Here is a 25,217-nt window from a genome sequence, read left to right as displayed (position 1 = left end):
CTACTGCAATTTTTAGAATTACTTTATTTCCTAGACTTCACTGTGAAAGGACAGTGGTAGAGGCACCGATGTTGATCATATTCCACTTCAAACATGTCACACATTATTATTTCAGGGAATAAATTTCTAACATACACTGGACAGTATCTTTCATTCTCATTTCAGCTGAGCAATACTGGTCTGAAGTTGGTATTTTGGCTTTATCAGTTTTTCTGATGATCTCAGATGAACACCATAGGCCACTTCCTGACTTACTGGTACATAAATGCCTTTACAGAGAGTTTGGTTTTGTCCGTTGTTTGTAAATTATGTTCACTTCATAGGTAGACAGGAAATTAGCTACTAACGTAAAATGGCAAGCCTGTGAAAGTCCTTGTGATTGTCTTAGGCAAGAAGATGAATAAAACTGCTTAATAAATACATGTAGCAGCGGCCTATGAATTGCCTAGTGCAATACTAGATGTTCTTGTGGGGTTTTTTGGTCCAAATGAACAAGCCTTTCCTTAGCTGATTTTCAGTTTTTCTTAGAGTACTTAGTCTTTTGTGAGGTGTATGTGGTGGTGTTTTTTGTTGCTTTTTCTAGATTTAGGCAGTTATTTTATGGTTGTTTATGTTCATGGAAGATTGGATTTCATGACCACTGTGGTCACTTGCTAGTCCCATGTTCTTGTCTGCTGGGATTTCTCAGTTAAAAATGTAAAATCTGTTTTATCACAGAACCATATTCTTTAAACCGTCCAGTGCAAGAAAAGATTTCTCATCATGGTTAACAATTCATAGATAGAGATTAGTAAGGAAATGTACTGGCTGAGGATCATCTTCTGTTTTAGCAGTGAGCTCTTTATGTCTTGATAGAGAGCAGACACCGTGTTTGCCCATGTTGGTGGGTGCTTGAGACAGGCTCAGGATTTTGCTGGTGAGCAGGGCAGAGCTGATCAGTGCAGAAAGGCAGTGCATGCTGCCCCATGCTCCTGGGGGACAGAGCCGGTGTTACCTGCGGGCATTTCTCTGCCATGCCATTGGGGATGAAGAGGCCATTCCATCTGACCTCGTGGTGCAAGAGCACCAGCATCTGGGAACCACTCATGGTAGAATTCCAGCATTTCAACAAATGTGTGACTTATTTTCCATTACTGCCTGTAGCAATCTCTTATAAACTAAATTCTCACTGTAGAAGTTTTTTGGGTTTCTGATAGGAGAAAAAAGTGAAAAAAAATCTCAAGATTATTGAAAATACAGTTAATTCATTGCAAAGAAATGACATATGCAATAGAACAGAGGAATTGTTTGGATAATGGTTCATTTTTTTCAGTCTAAGGTCAATGTCAAGTATTTTTAAACTTTTTAAAATTCACTTTTAGCAATAGTAGATTTCATCACTTATTCTCTCCTTCTGCTCTTAGAAAACTGCAAGTATGATTATTTAAATACAAAAAAAAAAAGTCTACATTTTACTAGGATACTTACTGTTGTGTATTCTATCTTAAACTGTTGTAGCATCTCCCTGTGCCATTTAAATGGAGTTCAGTTTTGTAAAAATACCTTTTATCTAAATTTTGCTTGAACTTGTTAGCTTTATATAATGAGTTTTTCTGAAAAATAAGTCTTTGTGATAAGAAGCTGTTTAAGAGTTTCCAAGTCCCTGTTGGAGTATTTTGAATAGGGAAATATGGAATTCCTTTTTAGGTAGGCATGAAATAAGAAGCTGGAGTAAAATAGTGGTTCCCTCTTACTCTGCTAGATGATGGGTTTGATAAAGAAAATGAATGTTCTGTTGTGTTCCAATGAAAATTATCATAGGTGTTACATTAGCAGAAATAACAGGAAAAGAGTTATCTGTACAACTTGGCTATAGTTTGCCAGTCAGTTCTTTTTCTTTTAATATACACGTCTGAGATTTACTTCTGAAGTGTGTCCATCATCACTTGGCTCTGGAATTTTTGTTTGGGCAAACTCTCTGCCTGCTTTTGGGTTTCCCCCCGTCATCCACCTAATCATTGAATAGCAGAGTTGCATGGGACTCTAAAGGAAAACATTTTTGTAATTTTCCATCTTTTCCCTTCCATAGTACTTAACACAGTTTCTTTCTTCACAGCTGAACTGATAGTGATGCATTTTATGGACATTACTGGTTTTTAGCATGCATGTTGACTACATGTGTTTTTGCTGTACTAGCAAACTAGCCTGGATTAAAGTTATGTGGTGCCTTGGCTATCTGGGTGTGATAGGGTCAGATTAGGATACTTCTTTTGAAGGATTTCTTCTCTTCCTGAAGCCTTGAATGATTCAGCTGTGAGCAAGCCAATGTTTATGCACAGCATAAGGCGATGAAAGGCGGGAGTTTATAGCCATTGTAAAGTAAAGAAATTGAAACAGTTGCTGCTTTTCAGAAAACCTTCCTTGCCACCACAGTATTTTCACTCTGATATTAGGCTTAGGACTGCCGATCTTTGAGAAGAATTACCCAACAGTCCCTGAAAGCAACTAAGGGGGAAAAATTAACAAATAATGATATGAAGTCAGGAAGGAAAAAAAAAAAAAGGGACAAAAAGGTCATTTGTCCTGGTAGGGAGATAGTAACATGAGTTTTCAGCTAGGGGTCATTTTTTGCATCATCGGTTCTCAGATTACCACATTTCCCAGAATGTTCACAAGGAATTTTGTCCTTATGGGTCACTTTGTAGAGGAGTGATTTGAAGTCTGATGGAGTAGACTGATGAAGTCTAGACTGATCAGATAGATGGCAGAGGGTTTTGTGTGTGTGTGTCTGCTATGATTCACGTTTTCTGGTTTTGACAAGGCTACACAGTTAAAAGCTTACAGCAGCAGGACATCATCCTGCAAAATTGGGTTTCAGCATAATTGGGCATGTAGAAAGCTTGTAGAAAACCAACTGAAACATCATACTTGAGTCATCAGGAATTTGTGCAGAGGAAAACCTAGAGGTCCGTCAGCAGTTTTGGAGAGTATTGCAAAGCAAACATTTTTCTTTAGGTTAAAATGTCCTTGTTTATTCACTTTGCATGAAATCACTCTCGCTCCTTTTTAAGCTTCTGGGTATTATTTCATAAAATGACATACACGATCATTTCAACTATGCTTTCTGTGTGAAGTTTGAGATGACTATAAATACCTTCTATCTGGAAAAAAAAAAAAAAAGATCAACAGATGAAGGGTCCCACAGGCTTATAGATACAACTAGATGGTAGCAAACAAAAGCTACAGTGAGATGTTCAGGAGGAAATGGTCTTTGGTAGCAAAGGAGAGTAAGCCTAGAGGTAAACACAAAGATTCTAGAGACTTGTATTTGAGCTACATGGAAGAACTATATCCAAAACATCACTGGAGACCAGCAGAAACATTTTCTAGGAGTTGTTTCCTTTCTAGCAAGCTGCTGAATTTGCTAAGCCTCAGTACAGCTGTACAAGTCTAGTAGCTGACCTCACAAAGTTTTCTATATGTGCCTGTGTATTTCTAAGGCTTTCTCTCCCATCTGTGAGAAACTGCAAAGTGGTAAGAATTGTGCAGATTGTGCAGGACTACTTTCCAAACTTTGTCAAAGTAGTTTTATTCTGATGACTGTCAACCAAGTGGGGCACATATTCTTGTTCTCCTCTATTGTATTTCCAAAAGTTTTGCCTATTACATTGTGCTACTCATTTGGGACCACATTACAAAGCATTGATTCAGTGCATTTTCAGGCTTTACACTGCATTAGAGAGCTATTTTCCAGTACAAATTATTCAGTACAAAACCAGCAAAGGAAGCTTTATTTAATGGGTTGTACAACGCATTTAATTAGTTTTGAAAGCCATATGGCTTCTGAATCTGGAACTACTTTCAAATATATATTTCTTTGTCTTTTGGGGATATTTATCTACTTTTAAGAAAAAGTCTTTTTTTACTTATTTGGTCACATTCCAAAAGTCAGTTTTTTGCTCTTCAAAGGTTAAAGATTAAAGAAAAAATGCTGGAGGCAAAATTATATAAAGGTTCTTTTATAATCCTGAAAAATAAAAGCCTTGACTTAAGCAATACTGAAAAAGTTTCCGAAGTTGAGACTTTTTTTCTTTCTTTTTTTAATATGCTGCTTTATTTGAATTACACTGATATTTAGCCAGCCAGAACTGAATGCAGCAGGAACTCCTACCACAGCCTCCTTGCCCTTCCGCAATGAGGCCAGAGCTCTGTGGCCCCCGAGCTCACAGACGCCAATTGTACCATGCTGTCGTATTTTCCTTCATTTGGAATGTCCGTGACTAAATCTCCCTTTCATAAGACAAGACTGTATAATCCTGCAGTGGCAATATCGCAAATATAGCAAAAAATAAAACTTGAAGATTCTCCCATTTGCCGGTCTAGCAAAGAATCCACTTGCATGTGTTTGAGCCATGATTTCACAAGTGGCATTTTTTATAGTTATGTCTTTGTAAGCAGATGCATGTTTAAGCTTCCTTTGCTACTAGATTCAGTTCAGCCCTGAACCCAAATGCAGAGTGTGTTAATGCAGCTAAAAGGTCCAGCTTTCAGGTGGTTTTATTTGCTGAGGCTCAGTGCTGTGCTTAGTGAAGGACACAGTTTGTTCTCTGCTACTGGCTTGATTCCAGCTAGCTGAGAGCAGCAGCACAGGCTTGCACATGCCGATGCTCAGTGGTATCAATTTCCTCAACTTACTGAGTTTTTTAATGGCAGAGGTTGATAATATTTGCCATCCTCTTGAAAATAAGCTTTTGAGGGGGGCCAAACCGATGTTCCCAGTCCTGCTTCCCTCACTGAGCAACTGTCACCAGCATCCCAATCGCTTCCTTTTCTGCTGTTTGTTTTGTATGCTTTCTAAGATTACAAGAGAGATAGATAGTCTTTTGCAATACCAGGATAAAATACTTATAAACGAGGGCATCCTTCCTAATATTACTTAGCTTTCAGTACACTTTGTTCAGATGCACTGTTTTGTGTTGCTGTATTGCATTCCTGCACTGTTCACAGGTCTTTAAAATATCTTTACAGCATTATTGGTTGCAGTATGTACTGTACAAGACAACGAAGCAATATTTTATTTTATTTTTAATGTTTGCGAGACATTTAAGTATGTGACAACTCCATAAAAAAAACAATAATCAATCTCCATCTTAAATTTTTCTATCCTCTTATTTTCCACAATGGAAGCGATCTGATTTTTTTTCCTCCTGGTTTTGAGTTTCCTAATATTCTCCAGTTGCACATACTTTTGCAAGACATTTGTACTTGGTTTGCTGTCCTCCTTGATTGTGCTTAGACCTGCTTTATTTCAATATCTTCTTGTGAAATGCAGATGAATTAACAAAGACCCTTGAAATGCTATAGCAGTAAGTGTGAAATGGAACGAAATAACACTTGGACTACATGTTGATGGGGAAAAGTAGCATGCAGACAATTTGTAAACCTCTTCAATACAAAGTGCAAATTTATCCTTTCCCATTTTTTTCAAAAAAACATTCATAATAGAGTTGGTATTTGCTACAGACCATAGGCAGATAAAATGTCCTAACCGAATTTACCTTCTTCTTTTGGCTAAACCAGTCTTTCATGATGTCATTTATTACGGGTGATTTGCCGTGATCTGTTTTTCATCCATAAAAAGCCAGGTATTAAGCTTTGTTCTACAGTTCATGTTACGTTTATATTAATCTGTTTATATCCAGGAAAATAAGGGTTCCTAGTTTGCAGCTCTCTGTTTGCAAATGTTAGAGTGGCCAGGCAATATGCATGTGGAGAAGTGCCAGGGAAATCTAGTTTTGCATGGTTTAGAGACAGAGTAACCAGGCAGACAGCACGAACATTTGGTTAAAAGATCTCATTAAATAAAACAGAAAAAAAAATTATTAGTGGCTACTGGACAAGTATGAGCTACTACTCTAGGTTTGTGGTGGAAATAATATTTGGGTTGTTGTCTTGGTGACTGAGTGCTAACCTTTCACGTATAGGTACAAACTGTGCTCAGCAAAGAATGCCACATGCATCAGCTCATGTTCTTCTCAGTTTAAATCGGTAGTGAGACGGATGTTGTCCCAGGTTTTCTGCAGTGCCTCATTTCTCGTAGGACATGAAGTTAAAAGCTAGAACTTCAGCTTTATTATGTGATAAATATTTATATTCTGCATTTCTGATCAGTGATTTGATCTGTATTTTTAGTAATTCTATTAACATAATGTGAAATAATTCAAAATCTTAATTTAATTTACCTACATTAATTGTGTATATAGTCAAATAATACATATCCACAAAAAATGTTTTCTTCTCCTTAATCCTCATAACTCTCAAAAGAATCCTTTCCAACTTCCCCGTAGCTTTTTTTTTCCACTGCTTCTGCCAATAGTCTTTTTAATTCATATACACAAGTTTGCTAGAAATAGATGAGAGTCTGTGCATCTTAGACAGATACTGTAAGACTAGGATTCCTCAAGATAGATATTCTTATTAATATAAAGAATCATTTTCACAGTCACAGTCAGTGACATTTTAAAATGTTCTGAATGGTCAGCTCATGTGTACAATGTTCTTTGTACTGAAAAATGACACAAAATGTGAAAGCTAGGTTGCCATAAGTCAGTATATTATTGTTAGTTAATAATGTAATGTGAGTCACTCTAAACTCCACTTTTCTATTTACCATCTGCAGATTTGAATGAATCTTTGACTAGCGAGATTTTCTTTTACGGAATCTGTGGAAAATGTAATAGGATGCCTTTAAATCTACTAATTATTTAGAAGTTAATCTTACACTGCATATCATGACCCTTACTTCTATTCAAAAGCATTATGCTCATGATATTTCATAGCAAATGGAAGCCACAGAAGGACATGTAATATACTTGCAGATTAAAATACGCTGCACAGTCTGTTTATGAAATCAAACTTCAAAGCATCTGATTTCTGGCTAAGAATGGAAAGATGAAAAAGCAAAAGTGTAGCCATACTGGATCAAATCAAGACCAGGTTTTGTCCAGTATCATGTCTGCAGGAGTACAAGTAAGCCAATAGCTAGAGACAAAAAATAACTGTGCATGCATATATAATATTCCTCTTCCAGTTTCCAAATATTTCCAGCTGAAGGGATTTCCTGAACCAGATATGTGTTATGTATGGTTTGTAACATCTTCCATTAACTTATTTAGTTACTCATTGAATACATAACATTTAGCATCCGAAACATCCTTCGTCAACAATGTCTACAGGTCTATCCACTGCTGTGTGGATTCATGTGCTTTTTATTTCTGACCAGTCTTGGCCCATATAGCTTCTTTTGATTCCTCTAGCTTTATTTTTTAGAAGAATACTTATTATTATTGCTGGTTCTAATTTGACCTTACTCAGACGCACAAAGGTTTGGTCAATTAGCAGCAAATAGCTGGCTTTTTTTTATTTCTCTTCTAGTTTGCTTGTTTTAGCATTTCACATTTTCAAACTTGCTGCTATACCTGTGAGGATTAGAAGAATATTCTTTAAAGTTATGAGTATGTTGTGTAACAGATTCAGGAAACTTCAAGACCACTTAGTATAGTGAATATGCAGTAAAAATCACAACAGTTGTCAATACTGTGTCTTTGTGAAGAAATTCCATATTTATCAGCAGATGATGGAATGATGATGCAGGATATTGTGATGGAGTGTACAGAGTACATAGTGCACTTACAACCTTCAGTACTTTTAGAAGAAAGTATATTGGAAGAGATGAGCTGGAATCTGTAGCCTTTAATATTTCATGTAATAATGTGTTTTAAATATCATCATAAGATGAGAAAGGGGGAAAAACCTGCCTCTGAAGACTTCTAGAGGGGTGTTCTGTCCATCTTATTCAGGGCCTGAAGTGAACAGACTTCTGGAGATCTTTAAGAGGCAAGTCAACATGAATAGATTTTGCCTCTACCTTTCTTCTTCAACTAAATAATGAACTTAAACACTTACTTTAGCAGGCAATCTCATTAGAACCATTTAATTGTCTAGGAGATACATTGGGAATCTAAATGACATGGTGCGGATCCCACACATGGTGTCAAAAATAATAATAATAGCAGTTATTTTTACTCTGAAATTTAAAAAAGAAGATTTGAACCAGTGATGACTTAACTGAATTTTTAAAAATCAATTTTGTTGTTTGTAATTGTGCTTCAATGACTGAAAGTAGAGGAGGAAAACACCTATTGCACATGAACATAGCAGAATTACTTTAAACATAGGTGCTTAAGGAAGACAAAAAAAGCATGGACTACTTTCTCAGCAAGTTATTTCCTATTAGACTGTCAGCCCTTATTTTTTTCTTATCACTTGCAATGAATCTTTTCTGAAGAATAAAAATAAACTCTGTTTTAGTTTGTTCACTTCTTTATATTTCCTGCCTCTGACTGAAGGAAGAAAAACTAAAAAAAAAAAGAACACAAATGAAACTTTTCCTTTTTTGCTGTCAAGTGAAACTGGAAATACCTACTAAGTGATAAATAGTCTTCTGTGATAATTTTACTGCATTAAGCAGGAAATAAGATGCTGAGAAAGACAGATTAGCATTGATCACTTGGGAGCTTAATTATAGTAACAAGCTTTCCATGAGAATGTCATCCTCTCAATAGTGAATAACACAGATGTATTTTAGTAACTGGACATTATTTTGATGCTTTGACATGTAGCAAGTATTATGGATTTGGGTATTTTTATGTAACTGTTAAATGTCAGCAGAATATCATTAAACACTTCTTTGAAATGAAATAAAAGTTGTCTATAATCGTGTTTCGATGTTCTACAAATTCAACTAATTTTTGGCGCTTCTCTATTAAACACACAGCTCTGCAGCAGCAGAGTCAATGCTTGCTTTTGAAACTGACTTCCACAGGACAAACATGGAAGAGATCACTATAATAAATAAAAAATAATAAAAGATAAATAGTCTTAATTTTTATGCATCAAAAGTACTTTTGGCTTGTTAATGAGCCTCACAATGGGTTATGATGTCATTTCAAGCTGGACTTTTCACCCTATATAGCACATTTGCCTGAAATTTGGTATACAGTCATGTATTTACAGTACTTTCAGTCATGATGATCACTGAGCTTTATGGTACAGGAAATCAGTCTGAAGAAGCATCTGCTCTCATGACTTATCACAGCCAAACGCCACCACCATTTCAGAGCAATGTTTCCGAAGTGGGTAAATGTTAGATTTCTGGAAATAGTCACATACAGGTACTTTTGAGATAACAGCACCTAAGCACATTAAAAATTTATTCCATTATTTTCCAAAAGTGAAAGGTTTACAGGTACTCTGGAAAAGAATTAAAGGAAAACTATATGGAGTTCTTTTCCCTAATATAGATTAAATTTTAATATATCTGAAAGCTTTTCCTTAATCTTTCCTATGTCTGTCTTCTGCAAACCTTTCAAAATCAGTTAATTCTCAAATTCACAAAAATTTGAGAACTACGACCTTGAATGAGGGAAGGAATATTTTGTGTAAAATAATTACATTAGAAATGCATGGAGTTAGAAGCAGTAAAAGTAACTAATCATTTATTTTATTTACTGTTAGAGGTTATTTCAGTTACTGTTATTTGAATTTATGTTTACAAATGAGTGATGGACTTTGCAAAATAGGGTTTGGTTACAGAAATCCAGTTGATCACATCTCTAAATTTAGCTCCATTTGTACGTGTGAGGAAGGATGTTTTGAATCTCTTATCGGCTGGGATAAATATGCCCCAAATACCACTTTCAATCCTTGTTTTATACCTTCTGTTAAGTCATAATTGAACCTTGATTTCTATAAAAGTCTTGGGATTTATTTTTATTGCTACATCTTACTTTTTTCTTTTTTTTTAAAGCTCTCTTTCACCTTGTCGGCTCTTCCAATGTTGATGTGAAAAATGCAATGACTTTCAGCGGGCCTCTGGAAGACTTGTTCGGGTACACGGTCCAGCAGTATGAAAATGAGGAAGGAAAGTGGTAAGCTGTTCTTCTTTACTTAAATGGAAACTTCAAATTATCAGGTACTCAGTGACTCGGGTAACATAATGTTATTTGTAAGTATGACCAATACAAAAGGGTCAGGTTCTGTCAGTCATATTTCTTGAACTAATGCATAGTCCTAAGGAAACCTGGAAAGACTGGCAGATTGAAAGATCCGACTTTAAATCTACATTTATTTCCTCAAAGAAATAAATTAATTCACAAAGTGAGTAAATTCCCACATTGATGAAGCTGAGAGAGTTTTGTGTTATGCCTGAGCCCCCTTTTCTCCATTTATCAAATGAAGTCATTATTTATCTTTTCCTTGTCTTAAATGCATTGGCAGTGGAATTGCTCCTGTTCTACCTAACTATTCTGTATTATGTTGGTTTTTTTTTTAAGTTTTCTGTCAGAAGTTGTGTGAACTGAGTTTTCTGAGTGGTGGGAAGACTTCCCTGTCAAAATATTTAATAATACAGTGCTCCACTTTCCCTTTTGGTTGGATGGTAAAAGGCTTGGGAACCCTGAGATCTCCATTGTTCTTTGCAGATTACTCTGTTTTTCCCAGAGCTTTCACAGAAATTTGACATTCTTGGTAAACCCAGGCATGTGGCTGTGTGACAGCCAGGTCAGGCTGTTCTGCAGCATCCGAGCAATATCCCCTGCAAGCGCCAGGGCTGTCCTGCTCCGAGAGTCCGTCCACCACTGCAACAGTTTTCACCATTAGCCACAGGGGATGTTCACAGAAATAAAGTTGCAGAGCCTGCTTTAGACAATGCTTGCTTTTGATTGCCCAGGTTGTAGGATGTTTAAATATACATCTGCACGAGGGTCATGGGAGAATAACAGTGACCTTTGAGCTATTTTAGACCTTCAGGAAATGGGTTCTGTTCTAGGAGCTGGGATTTTGCAAAGTAAGCTGTATTGCTGTAAACTGTCCTGAAACCATTCAAGAGCAAAAAATAATATGAGCTGGAAATGGCAACTCTTCCAGTAGCTGAAGGAAGACAGGAATCTGAACTAGTGTGCTAGATCTGAATATCTCTTAAATTAGACTCCAGAGCTATGGTTAAATTTTCAAGCTTTAAAGTTGCTGTCACCATAGCAGCAAGCAGAGCAGGAAATCTGTAGGCTGACAGTTAAAAACAAATATACAAAGCAGCCTAGTGATGCTTTGTCAACTGCTGTAATGCTACCTAGATAACACAGATAGAGCTTTCCAGCAACAGATGTTCTGTGAAACGAACTGCACTTGTTTCTTGATAAAACTGGGGTCTTCTAAAAAAAAATCCCTTTGCAAAAAGACAAAATAGCCTTTCAAACCACTTCTTGCTGTTGACAGCACTCTTTCTTTCTGAGAAAGCCAAAGCACAAGGACATGATCCTGCTGAGCATTGATCACCTTTTGTGGGATGTCAAGCACACTCAGCTTCTCTACAGTTGAATGCAAGTCAAGGAGGCATGACAGGCTGTAGTGCCTATTTCTAAGTTTTGCTGTAAAAAACACATACATTACAGCATGTGTTTGAAGGAGCAGTCAGATCCAGTCTACACTTGGAGGATTTTATTTTGCTTTCTAATTATTTAATGTACTACTAATAGGAAAGTCTTAATTTATGACAATGAATTGTTCCAGTATATTTTTAGAAGCTGAATTGTGTGCTGGGTTTACATTTTCTGTCTTTTTATAAATCCATAGGCTACATTTTACCTATTAGGTCATTCTATTCAAATATCTTTTGCCTGGACTCATTAATTTATCAGAAAAGGTTGAAATGGTTGTCTCAATAACTCCTCACAAATCACCTGTGTCTAGGAGCAGATCTTACTGAACTGTTACTCTGAATGGCAGGATTTCTGTTTCCAGTATGTGCTGTGAATTCTAATTTAACCCAAGTTCTCCCTTACACATATAATGGAGCCAGCACTATCTACTGGGTAATGCTGGGCTATTTAGTGTAGCTAATGAAGATCTGAGAAAACAACCAGTGTCCATCTCTAAACAGCATTTCCTTTTGAAAACTGGGTTTAGGAGTGGATGCTAATTTGTGGTTCTTACAACGTACCATGTGAGAATAGTGGGGTTTTGATCACACCAAATTTTGAAAAAGAAATATACAGAATAAAAATCCTTAACATTGTAAAAAATTACTATTTCTTTTAATAACTCTTTTAATAACATTATTTTTTATTAATGAAAGCTGGCTTACTTTACTTAAGACTGAATTATTCTTCTGGGTGCCTGTGAAGGCTGTCATATGGCTTTTGGTCTCTCAGCATTGAAAATATATTTTTTTCTGAAATATATTAAAGATCAAGAAGATATTAAATAAAACAGATATTTCCTTCTGTTTTATTTTAAATATTTGTCATCCTTCTGCTAACATTGCTTTTATTTTCCACTAGATTTTTTTAAATGTTATTCTGTTGTGTAGTTTGGTATATAGGCAAATTTCCTTTCGATGTCTTTATTAAAGAGGAGACATAATGGCTGCTTTTTCTTCTGTCTGAGCTGGCATAATAAATATTAGCACTTTTCTTACTCTCCATTCTGTAGTCTTTATATGGAGCTTGCTGCAGCTCTGCTCTTTCTGTAAGCTTTATTTTCTCATTTTCGTGCCTTTTATGAAAGGAGAAATTTCAAGCAACGTATTTCATTTGCAGGGTACTTATTGGTTCACCATTAGTTGGCCAACCTGAGAAAAGAACAGGAGATGTATACAAATGCCCTGTAGGAAGGGACAACCAATCGCCCTGCATAAAACTGAACTTACCAGGTATGAAAGAAAATAAAGTTGTGTCATGTGGAGGAATAATAGAGGTCAGATGTCAGGAGATTTTTAGCCAGAAAATATGCATTAGAATTGTTTCTATAGAGAAAATTCACTTAGAACTCCAGACCTAAATGTAAAAGAAGTTGTGCTTTTAACATCAAGAATAGTTTTATTTTAAAGATTCTCATGTCCTATGGAAAACATGCTCATATTTTAGAATGGGCATTTGGCTTTTTTTATCAGAACTTTATTATGGCTGACATTAATTGACTGTGGTTGGCAGTCCTGGCCATGGAGCCAGAAAGGCCGTGGAGTACAGGTTCATGGATTACCCTTTCCAAAGCTCTCTAAAGCAAACAAGAGCCTTCATAATACCATCCATAAGCTTTTTATGAGAACAAAACTAGCCAGAATCAGGCTGATGAATCTTAGTATTTTCCTACTCATGTCAAGAGATATGCAACGTAGACAGGAAGAGATTTCCTGTTAATATGAATTTGACTAAATACACCTTTTGTGGTATGTTTAATCTCCTCTTTTCCCTTGAAACCTAAATGTCAGTAATGTAACATAACAGTAACAAATATAAAAGCTGTGAAGTAGCTTATAGCAGGATAGGGTAAAAAATGAATGTCTGTTTTCTAATTAACAAAACTGTGTGAACAGTAATCTCTTGCTTTCATTGTGGTGTTCCTTTTTTTTTTTTTTTAATCTTTTTTAGGTTGTTCAAGAAAAGGATTTGAGACAGCAAGTCAAACAAATTTTCTGGGATAAAAGCCAATCTCAGAATTTTTTCTTGATTGTAGCAACTGAAAAGGGAGGAGGAAGGGTGCTAAAATATTTGATGAAACCAGTGTCAGTCTGGGTTTCATTTTAGAAGCTGGAAGCTCTGTGCTAGGGGATATATACTTCAACATTTTGTTTTCATGTTCCCAAATACTTAACATTTTAATCTATTTATAGCTTCTACTTCAGTTCCTAACGTCGTGGAAGTGAAAGAAAATATGACTCTTGGAACAACCTTAGTGACTAACCCAAAAGGAGGCTTTCTGGTAAGAAAGGAATTTTTGCCAGTTTTAAAAGAAGTTTGTTTTTTAGTCAGATACTATAACAAAAACATTTCACCCTTCTTCATCTTTTAAAGGCATGTGGACCACTTTGGGCTTATAAATGTGGGCGTTTGCATTATACAACTGGAGTTTGCTCTAATGTGAGCTCCACTTTTGAAACCATCGAGGCGATTGCTCCATCTGTGCAAGGTATGCATGCCACAAGAACTCTCCTGTGTGTCCAAAAATACAAAGTGCCAAACAAGACAAATGTATACACATAGGCATACCAAAACGTATGAACTGCTTAACTTAGCTACTAGCATTACCAAGTTAAGTAAATGTTTTCATTGTCTGTATATAACCTAAATTCTTGCTACTTTTGGAATTTGTCTCAGTATAAACAATAGTTAGAGTGCTATGTAACATCCAAACACTATTACTAAAAATAGTTGCTTATGTTTTTTACTTATGGCCAAAAGACACATTTTAAACAATGACGACATGTTAACACCTAATACAAACCAAATTTAGTAATATAGATAAAAATCTTAAAGACCTGGTCCTTTGGAAAAATCAACGAGGAAGAGATTGACATTGAAGAAGGTAGTGGTCCTAGTAAACACTCCAGTTATGTGATCTTCTAATACCAGTCTTAAATTTCTTATTACAAGAAAGTGCCTTGCTGGTAAAAGGAACACAAGCTATGTAAAATATGATGCAAAAGGTAATGAATGACAGTTGGCGTCAAACAAGTCAGTTCAGCCCCATGCAGAAAGACATGCATTTATTACTAATCACAAAATTAACTGGAGCTGTGAGATGTATTTGACCCTTGTTAGTACCAATTCTAATGCAACAATTTGTGTTGCAGAGTGTAAAACACAGTTGGACATTGTCATAGTCCTCGATGGATCCAACAGCATTTATCCATGGGAGAGTGTCACAGCCTTCCTGAACAGCCTCCTGAAAAACATGGATATAGGTCCTCAGCAAACACAGGTAACACAGTAGATATTTTATCGTTGTTTAATTTGCAGGGGTAAAAAAGGATTTACAGGATATAGGATGAGAGTGTCATCTATGGAGCTCTTCAATCATAAGAACTCACAGCAATGGGGTACTAAAACAAAATAGCTGAAACCACAACTAAGACAGTGTTTGCTGCCAAGTAGCAGTGTCAGGGAGGCTTTCCTCCCCCCACCACTCAGGCAGTCTGAAGAAACTGACTTTCAAACCTAGAGACAAAAGTTAAGTAAATTAAATGAGGCCGTTTGAACATTGTCCTTTCCCACTTCCTTCCTCTCCACAACCACTTCTTGTCTTTTGTACTTCATAGCACAAAGGTCATTTCTGCTTCTCCAAGGCACACATGCATGATTCAGACAGCCTTTGACTATAAGCTTTTTAGAGCATCTGTATTTTGTACTATGGAGAATTGAGCATGCAGCTTTTAAACATTTGAACTCATAATTAACGAGTGGCTGTTAAGTTGCATGTTATTAATGGCAGAAGCTGCATCTATGTAAGTGGAGAGGGCTAAATTCGCTGTTGCTATAAATCAGTGTTGCTCCACCAGAATTAAGGGAGCTACAACCAATTACCCCAGCTGAGGATCTGACATATGTTTCACAGTCTTCTGAACAGAGTATTCAAATAGCAATGCCAGCAAGACTTGAGGAAAGGGGAAACAGAGTCATAGAGTCATAGAATCATAGGATGTCCTGAGTTGGAAGGGACCCACAAAGATCATCGAGTTCAACTCCTGTCCCTGCATAGGACAACCCCACATGTCATACCATGTGTCTGAGGGCATTGTCCAGTCTCTTCTTGAATACAGTCAGACTTGGGTCTGTGACACCTCCCTGGGGAGCCTTTTCCAGTGCTCCACCACCCTCTGGGTGAAGAATCTTTTCCTGATGTCCAAACTAAGCCTCCCCTGGCACATCTTCCTGCCATTCCCTTGGGTTCCATCATTGGTCGCCAGAGAGAAGAGATCAGCGCTTGCCCCTCCTCCTCCCCTTGTGAGGAAGCTGTAGACCATCATGAGGTCTCCCCTCAGTCTCCTCTTCTCCAGGCTGAACAAAGCAAGTGACTTTAGCAGCTCCTCATAGAGCTTCCTCTCTAAACCCTTCACCAACTTGGTGGCCCTTTTCTGGACATTCTCTAGAGCTCAATATATTTTTTATATTGTGGGACCCAGAACTGCACACAGTGCTCCAGGTGAGGCCACACCAGTGCAGAGCAGAGCAGGACATTCACCTCCCTTTCCTGGCTGGCAATGCTGTGCTTGATGCACTCCAGAACACAGTTGCCCTCTTGGCTGCCAAGGCACACTGTTGGCTCATGTTCAGCTTGCCATTGACCAGAGCCCTCAGATCCGTCTCTGCAGAGCTGCTCTCCAGCCTCTCATCCCCCAGTCTGTATGTACAGCTCGGGTTGCCATGTCCTAGGTGCAAAACGCAGCACTTGCCCTTGTTGAACTTCATACAGTTGGTGATTGCCCAGTTCTTCAGTTTGTCCAGATCCCTCTGCAGGGCCTCTCTGCCCTCGAGAGTGTCGACAGCTCTTCCCGATTTTGTTTTTATCAGCAAACTTACTAAGTAATTCCTCAAGTCCTGAGTCTAAGTCATTTACAAAGACATTGAAGAGTGCTGGCCCTAAGATGGTTCCCTGCGGAACCTCCACTAGTTACTGGTCACCAGCCCAACATAACTCCTTTTACTAGAACCCTTTGAGCCCAGTCCATCAGCCAATTGTTCACCCACTGCACTGTGTGTTTATCCAGCTGGATGCTGGATGACTTGTCCAGGAGGATACTGTGAGAGATAGTATCAAAGGCTTTACTGAAATCCAAAAAGCTTGACAGGCTTCTCTTTGTCAGCTGGGTGGGTAACCTTGTCATAGAATGAAATTATGTTTGTTAAGTAGGAATATGACAGGGGCTCTTTATTGAGAGCAACAGAGGAAACTGGGTCTTCCTTTCACTTCTACCTTTTCCATTTCCCAAAAGCAAGAACTTTCTGGAATCCTGTATAATATTTGACATGCAGCAGGCCAATACTTAGAGGTTTTGCTACTTTGGGTTAGCTCCTATCATTCAGCTCCTGCCTTCACAAAGGAGATGGTGAGAAGGTATAAAAGATACCTCTATCTGCAGAGAGCATCCCCATCATTTTCCAAGTTAATTGGGGTTTGTGTGTTACCACCCAGCTTCTCTGTTGGCTGTACTGAACACTGGCTGATAAAATTATTACTTTGAAACCGTCAGCTTTACAAGTGTGTTCTGTTAGTTTAAACATGCTGTTCTTCCAGATATTGTGACGAAGAAGGAAAAACACTTCATCAAATTTAACAGAAAGGAAAAAAAAATTATATATATTCTGGGTCCATTAAGCTGGTGATTATTCAAACACATGCCATCTTGGAAAAATACTTAAAGCTGAACTTCCCTGTACCAGGCAATGGCTGCATAGAAATCATCACTGTCTTCTGTCTGAAGGGCTTCATGTGAACAGTTCACAGGGCAATCAAGTCTACTGTACCTTCAACCTTCTTCCTCGCCCTGCAATTCCTAAATTTTTACATCGACACACCTCTGTTATGTTTGTTTTTGGAATCCTGCCTTGCCTGTGCGGTTTGGCTCACACACAAAAGGTCCCTTGCTGGCCTGTGCTCCAGCAGACCGCCACTTCCACCTACAAAATCTGTTCTATCCGCAGTTTGGAATAGCTACGCTTCTGCTCACACGTACACTTATTCACTTGAGAATGTCAGCTTTGGCATCTGGTTCCTACAGAGCAGAAACATTTGAGAGGGAGATAAGAATAGGATAAGGGGGAGAGAGGCTGAAAAACTGGAAACAGAAGGCAAAAGCTAGGTGGAATTTTCTTGGTTCCTCTTCCCCTCCTCCCCTGAACATACCCGATCTTTCTCCCAAGCCCACTGCTTCGGAACCTTGGCACACCCAAAGGTAGTAACGCGTTTATACCACCTACTCCACCCACACTGTCTGCTCACAGAAAACTGTTTTTAAATTACTGTTGAATGGGGAAGAGGAGAAACAGTAGAGCAGGCTTATTCCTCCCTTCTCCTCTGGGAGCTTAGAACAGAAATACAGGAACAATTATTTAGTTTCTGTCCGTTTAAATCGTCTTTTCCGTTTTCATCTTTTGAGGATTGTTGAGCACGTAGAAATAAGTGGACTTTCACTGACTTCAGATTGTTTTCCTCTTGCATGGGAAAGGAATGAGGTGATTACAGAATAAGTCCTTAGCAGCTTGGGTGTGACTTGTTCAAAACCGTGTTTTGATTAGAGGCTTGTGAGGTATTTTTTTTCCACTTACCTCCTCCATGAAAATGGTCATTAGATTTATGGCATGTCAGAAGAGAAATTCCTTAGTGTGCCATGTTTGGCAAATTTGAAAGTGAAAGCCAGAAGATTCAGATGCAAAAAGTCGAAGTTTATGGTGTATCTTTTTCACAAGTATTTCCTTCTCTTTCTCTTTCTGTTCTCCAGAAAATTCACAACACCATACTGATGATTAAGCTGCATATCTTGAGCTTAGGAATAAAAGAAGTAAAGGAAAAGTGATGATAGAAAAGTGGAAAAGTAAGAAGGAATTAAATGAGAAAAAAATAGTGCAAGTAGGAACAAAATATTTATCTCAGCCTTTTTCCACATTTTAATGTAAATGCAAAGCCAGATAGTTTTTTTCCTCTTTTTTTTAACTTCTGTAAAGATAATTGTCTTTTTAACATGAGGGTGTGTTTTTTAATCTATTACATATTAATATCCTTCTGTGGGAGAAGAATTTTGAAAGAGAAAGTAGAATGCTTCGATATGTTCAATTCCAGCTTTAAAGCTATCTTGAAATGGCCCTCAGAAACTGTCAGACAAGTTTTATTTCTCCATTAATATATGATATAGGCAGCTATAGGTGTTTGGCATGTACCTTATTATATATCCAAAAAGACTGTATCAGTGGAGTAATAAGTCATATCTTATGATCAGTTTTATCTCCAGAAGAACACAAGTGTATTAAAGAGGTATAGAAAAGATTCAGGATGAAGAAAGGCCTTTGCAATGGTTTACAAGTAATCCCTGTCTGAGTCCCCAGAGCAAACAAAATGTAGCAGAATTAATTCAATTTTTCTTCAGTTCAGGTGTCTTTAGCATACTCTCCATACAATGAAAGTTATTATCCATCAGGGCTTTCCAAGACATCTCTGTTTTTCTTTTATGTTAAAAATTATTTAAGTACAACCAAAATTATTTCTGATTTTCCTCTGCATCCCAGTGGTGAAAATCCTAGTGTATAATTTCCATGTACGAAATGGTTTTCCTTTCATTTTGTTGTTGTTGGTTTTTTTACCAACTAGATTATCTTAATAACTTATTGGGAAAGCCAGAATGTACTTTCCAAATAAGGGACTGTATTCACTTATAGAATAACAATAAAGAATTGCCCTCAGAAATATTTGTCCCAAAGTAGAACAGTCCTTTACTTGCCTGTTTTCTCGTACAACACTTTTTCACAGGAACTGGGGACAATTAATGAATTATTCCCTTGTGTAATATAAAAGCCATGGAATGCTAGGGAAGGGAACACAAACTTAGGAATTACAAAGATGTTCAATAGATTATGGTCAGTAATGCTGGGAAAAATATTAGGTTTTCTGGAGCAGGGCAGAATTACTTCCTTCTGTGTTGTAGAACTGCATTTTCCAGATTTAAATCAAACAGGCAGATCAAAACATACTATGCCTGTAAGTATCATTCTTAGGGGCTTGCTGAAGTTACGCAGTTTGAACAGGTTTATTGTCCCATAAAGGCACATTTGCATCATGAAGATATGTCTTTTTTTTTTTTTTCATTAGATTAAAAGGCTGAAAAAACACAAACCTTCACTGCTATCTAATAGAATATAGTTCTAATTTTACAAGACGGACATGATTCTGTGATCCAGTAAGAGACTAGAACATACAGCCTAGTAGTATTTTGTCAGTTCTGGAAGCTTTTCATTACCCTTTTTCGAGGAATGGCTCATCTTTCATGCCATGAAACATGTACAGCACAATGAACAGTGTTTTCAAAGCTAATTCTAAGGATGGGTCCCACAGAACAATTGTATCCCATAAGATAACCACATGCCCCTCTTCCTTCCTGATTTACAAGCTATGCAACACAGTGCAGTTTTCCAGACTCAGATGTTCTTCCTATTCACTTCCTGAGAAGGAAATGCTCAAAATGTTTACTTGCTGTGATCATGGACAACGTTTCCTTTCAAATAGGAAATGATACAACTCAATGTCAGCTTGTAATCTTTTTCAGGAAAACGACAACACCAACATGGGTCTCTAGAATCATGAAAGACTGGCGGATACTTTACAGCCTGGAAGCAATCAATAGTTGATTTAGTCCTTAGTACCAATAAAATCCTCAGAGTTGCAGATAAGGAAGCTGATAATCCACAGCAATGGACTCCAGGGCATATAATAGTCTCTGGCTACACTTGTGCTTGGTCCTGGAATATCTGAGGCACCCCTCCTACTCCAAAAGAAAAAACATGATGAAAATCACTTGTTGATCACCAGTTAATGGCAGTCTTTTTAAGTGACTAGCAGTGTCCTCTTCAGTTCATTCTGTGTGTCACTTCAGATGCATGCCAAAAAATTGTTGCCTTGGGGGGAATGGGTTAAAAATTTCATCTTCAGTTTGGGATTTAGCAGCTGCCACATGACCGCCCTGAGTGGTAATACAGCGTGTGCCCCAGCCTGTTCTGTAAACACTGTGCAGGATTAATAGGCTGCTGCCCACCTGAACATACAGCCTCTGAATGCTCAGCTGCAGACGGAGGACAGCATGCCTCCGAGAGAAAATTGAAATATCCTAAAAGGGAGCAACTTGTCTTAACTTTGAACTTATATCAGTTCATCGAGATTTGATTTTGTTTTCAAAAGGATACAGAAATCAAGTGGGATACATTTTGTTCCTCCATACCATTATAATTATAGTGCCATAATTGCATATAACTATATATATAGCTTTTCATAAAGAATGTGATACTGATGTTTAGTATCAAATACTGCTACAAGCAAACAAAAATTGTGCAGAATCTGAGAGGCTATGAAAATACCTCAGAAACCACGCAAAAACAATTGCAAAGCACATAATATGCCACTCCTAAAATAATACGATAGCATATACATCCCAGAGGTCTTATTGATCTTCAGTACCTAAATGCTGTAGTGCTTTTAATAATAGATGAGTGAGACATAAATGTGCCATGTAATACTGCATTATCCTAAATAACACTTATAAATTGTCACGTGTAACATAAAATTGAAATATGATTATGGAACATTGTGTGGAATCTTCCCCAGTAAAAGCTGCCAGAAACCTGCCAAAATGTTAAAACTGACAGAGATGAATGAGATAAATTAAATAATACTAAAGAATATTGCTCATCTTTTTATTTCACCCTTGGTTTTGTGGCAATTTCCCTCAGGCATATGTAGTTGGGTTCCAGTCTCATGCATTGATCTTTCATGCAAAGACTTGTCCTGTTGAGGTCACCTAGAGTCTTTCCATCATCCTTCACCATACCCAAGCCACCAGCCATTTTATTCATGTTATCCCCTCTGGCATTTGTAGAGTGTCTTACTTGGGCTTGCCTCCTGCTGGGAGAACAGCCATATGCTGATTAAGATGCCCTGCTGTCTTAATTGATATAAGGGCATTTAGGTCTTTCTCTCACGCTTAGGGCCTAAACTGCTCATTGCAGTGCTGTTTAGGGTAAATAAATTGTAGGACTATTATATTTTGGTAGAATGAAGAGAGCTGTGAGTGAACCATGACCTCACATTCTCTAAGGAAAAATGTTTTGAGAAGTTGTGACTGGTGGTTAGGGCGTTCATCTGCCTTGGTGCAGAGGAAAGCAGAGCTAATGCACAGACTACTGCAAGGCAGAAAGAGCAAGGTGTCGAGCCTGCTTTTGGATTTATTCCTATTTTTGATAAAAGCTAATTATAAACTTCAAAACGTTTAACAAGATTGAGTGGGTTTTAGCCAGTCTTGCTCAGCTGATTATAGGTGTTTCATGCTGAGGGGAACACATAAAGTTCAGTCGTTCCATTCTTCTCCTGGCTGGTACAGATGAGCTTTTACCCAACTGCAGGAGACACAGATCTTTCTTTAAGGGTAGTTGATTTATGCCATGAACTATGTGTTTCAGGTTGGAATTGTTCAGTATGGACAGACTGTAGTCCATGAATTTTTCCTGAATACATACTCAACAACAGAAGATGTGATGGCTGCAGCCACAAGAATACGCCAGCGGGGGGGCACACAAACTATGACAGCGCTGGGAATAGATACAGCAAGGTACGTTCACAAAATATTGTCCTGCAAAGGGTAGAAACAGATACAGTGACAGTTCTGATTTTATAAATTAAAATGTGATGTGGTTGACATCTGACTTCATTCTAGCTAAGCAAACAGAATTTAGGAGGAGGATGGATAAACGGACTCTATCCAGCATCTAGAGCAGTTGTATATGGCACCAAGAAAAGGCAGTTCAGCTGTCTCTTGAATGGAGGAAATAGGGAAAGAGGAGAGACATGGAGCAAGGTTGCAGTCCTTGGCAAAGGGCTGACAATCTTTGATGTCCACTCAGAGCAGGTAGACACTGTGTGTGTATGGAGATGAAGGAAATCAAGTTCTTCAGAGGAAACAGGAAAAAGTAGAACTCATTAGTGTTAGTTTGTCTTCATTCTGAAGTTAAGATTGTTATGGGGTTTGAACTCACAATCATCAGAAAGCCTAGAAATCTTGTATCTGAAGTCATTGAAGCTTCTGGATCACCATGAGAATAAAGATCTGTTGTAGCAGTAGCATTATTTAGAAATACTTCCTTTATGACCAAAATGAAATCTGTCTTTTGTAGAACAGACAGTAAATGCAAAACCTCTCAGACACTTTCAAACTCTATTATGTTGTCCTGCTATCTTTTTTCTTCTCTACCTTTTTCCCTGGCTTGACAGCATGACTTCATTCCATAAAAGATTTCATTCACCCTTTCCAAACAACCACTTAGTGAAACATGCAGCATCTTTCCGATGAACAATTTGATTATCTGACCAAAGTTTTGTTGATGTCTTAAATCCAAATTCTTACATATTCACCACTGATGTTTTCCTTAGATATAAGCAGAAGTTGAGGGAGTCTGAACAAGTTCATGAAAGCAGAGCGAGCTGAGAATTGCCAAATACTCAGAAACCACATGTGGTTCAGAAAGTCTCAGTGCACCAAAAACTGTTGCAGGCTTGTATATACAGAAACTATTAGCAAAAGCTTCCTCTGTTCTTTCAGTGTTCCTATCCATCCACTTTTGCCCATTGTCAACAGGAGATCTTAGCTTTCACTCATGTGGCCAGCCTTAGAGTTCTGCGCTATTCTGAAAAGAGGAAGCCTTGCTTCCTTCCATCTCCTGCAGAATCCTAATCCAGCCTTGCCTTTTCTGGTCTACTCCAGGGTCTGGGCAAGCAGCTGCCCAAAACCTCAGTGCCCATTTGCCTACCTGTGGCTGTGGAATTCAACTGGTCACCCCAACCTGCCTTCATTCACCTGTACCCTACTTCTGCCACATCCCCAACACCCAGATTTACTGTAGATGTGCAAGGTGTACTGGTAGCTGAGTAAGGACTTCAAACACTTGAAGTGCTGCTGTAGGGTAGAAATGTGTGGGATTTTGTGTGTGGGTTTCATGATGGGGGAGAGCACATTGCTTTGGGTTTTTTCAAGCTGCTAAAAGCTTTTTAAGATACCACAAGTTTGCTTGGAGAGAGGAAGAATTCTTCCCCATCCAGCATTGTATTATCTGCTGTTACTCTCACATGAATGAATAATGAATGAATGTTTGTGAAGCTCTTTTGCTGCTAACTTTCATGTAAGTTCCAATTGTTGTTGTTTGTATTTGTTAATGATTGATATCAATCTCCTTTTCCTGTTTCTTAGTTAATATAAAGTCTTTTCATGTATAGTTGACTATGAAAATATGATGCATGTGCTAAATGCTGACATTGCCTTTCTCCAAACACTTTATGTTTTCCTTTAGGAAAGAGGCTTTTACTGAGGCCCACGGTGCACGAAGAGGAGTACAAAAAGTAATGGTTATTGTGACTGATGGGGAATCACATGACAACTACAGATTACAAGAAGTGATTGATGATTGTGAAGATGAAAACATTCAGAGATTTGCTATTGCTGTAAGTGAAATTTAATGGGAAAATTCAGTATCTTACAAGCGTGTTTCATCTTCCAAATGTAATTTCTGTTTAAAAAGTTAATTTCACAGAATCTTTATGGAAATACGATCATTTCAGAGAGGAAGACAAGAAAGAAGCTGAAAAAGACATTAAAAAATTGCTTTCTGGCTTTATAGCATATAAGAAAAAGCAATCTATCTGTCTTCCTGTTGATAACAGGTGTATGTATATGAATAGAAAGGAGAAAGTGTTTGAGGGGCAGCATAAAAATAAAACCTTTTTGTTAGGAGCAATATTTAACAGAGTGGGTTAATTCAAATCTTCTGAGCAATTTCTGTAGACACATTACCTACTTAAAAAAAAAAAAAAAAAAAAAAAAGTAAAAAAAACCCCCAGGTTTAGTATGGCTGTTCCGTGTGCTAGCATTCTAAAGTTGTCATTTTCACAATGAGCAAACTTAGTAGCTGAATCAGAGGGTGAGCGTGATGGAGGTACACCTATATCAAGAAATATAGAAACATTTATAGTAGATTTGGTGTGACCTCCCCACAGTATTTGTGTATTCTACACTCAAATCATCTGTTTTCTCTCATTAAATTTGAAGGTACGTTGGATTGTTGCTTCTCTGTTCTTATCTTTGTTGTGTTACAATGAGGTGATATGGAAGAATACAGCTTCAAGAAAGATGTCTTTAATTTAAAGAAAGATATAAACCAAAAGTTGAATGCAGCAGCACACAAATTTGCAATGTTTTCCTTCACAGAGCTAGAGATCATTAAAGAAAAAATCATCCTTAAAGCTGCAGTACCTTTTAGCAATAAAATCTGCCTAGAACCAAATTTGAATTGTTCCAATGTCCAGAATGCTAGAACATGGGAGTTTGTTTTTATTTCCCTCTCAAAGCAGGTTAAGTGTATAGAGAACTTCTATTTCTATGAAAAATCTGGAAAAGAGGGTCATTTTGTTCTGAGGCATCCTGAAGTTTTACAGCAATGATGTCAAAACCACAAACCAATCTGTACTGTGATGAAGCTGTTAACACTGAATGCAAGTGTTGTTGTTACATGTATTTATAGGGCAAATCTGCACACAGAAGAGAATTATTCTATGCCTAATTAACTTGTTATTAATCACTTATATACCATGTTATGCAA

The 25,217-nt window shown here is 37.5% G+C and overlaps 1 protein-coding gene across 1 annotated transcript in view; it reads left to right on the top strand.

Moving 5' to 3' along the window:
• The window catches only part of ITGA1 (integrin subunit alpha 1), a gene marked incomplete at its 5' end in the record, with an annotated part of 73,894 nt that overhangs the window by 19,214 nt on the left and 29,463 nt on the right, over positions 1-25,217 (top strand). The window contains 7 exon segments of the mRNA XM_080362245.1: positions 9,848-9,968; positions 12,636-12,748; positions 13,709-13,797; positions 13,890-14,004; positions 14,669-14,796; positions 22,032-22,180; positions 23,913-24,063. Of these exon segments, the coding sequence (XP_080218371.1) occupies positions 9,848-9,968; positions 12,636-12,748; positions 13,709-13,797; positions 13,890-14,004; positions 14,669-14,796; positions 22,032-22,180; positions 23,913-24,063 (866 nt within the window).

This window comes from Nesoenas mayeri, assembly GCF_963082525.1.
Source record: "Nesoenas mayeri genome assembly, chromosome: Z".
Lineage (NCBI taxonomy): Eukaryota > Metazoa > Chordata > Aves > Columbiformes > Columbidae > Nesoenas > Nesoenas mayeri.
This window is presented reverse-complemented; position numbering and strand designations above follow the sequence as displayed.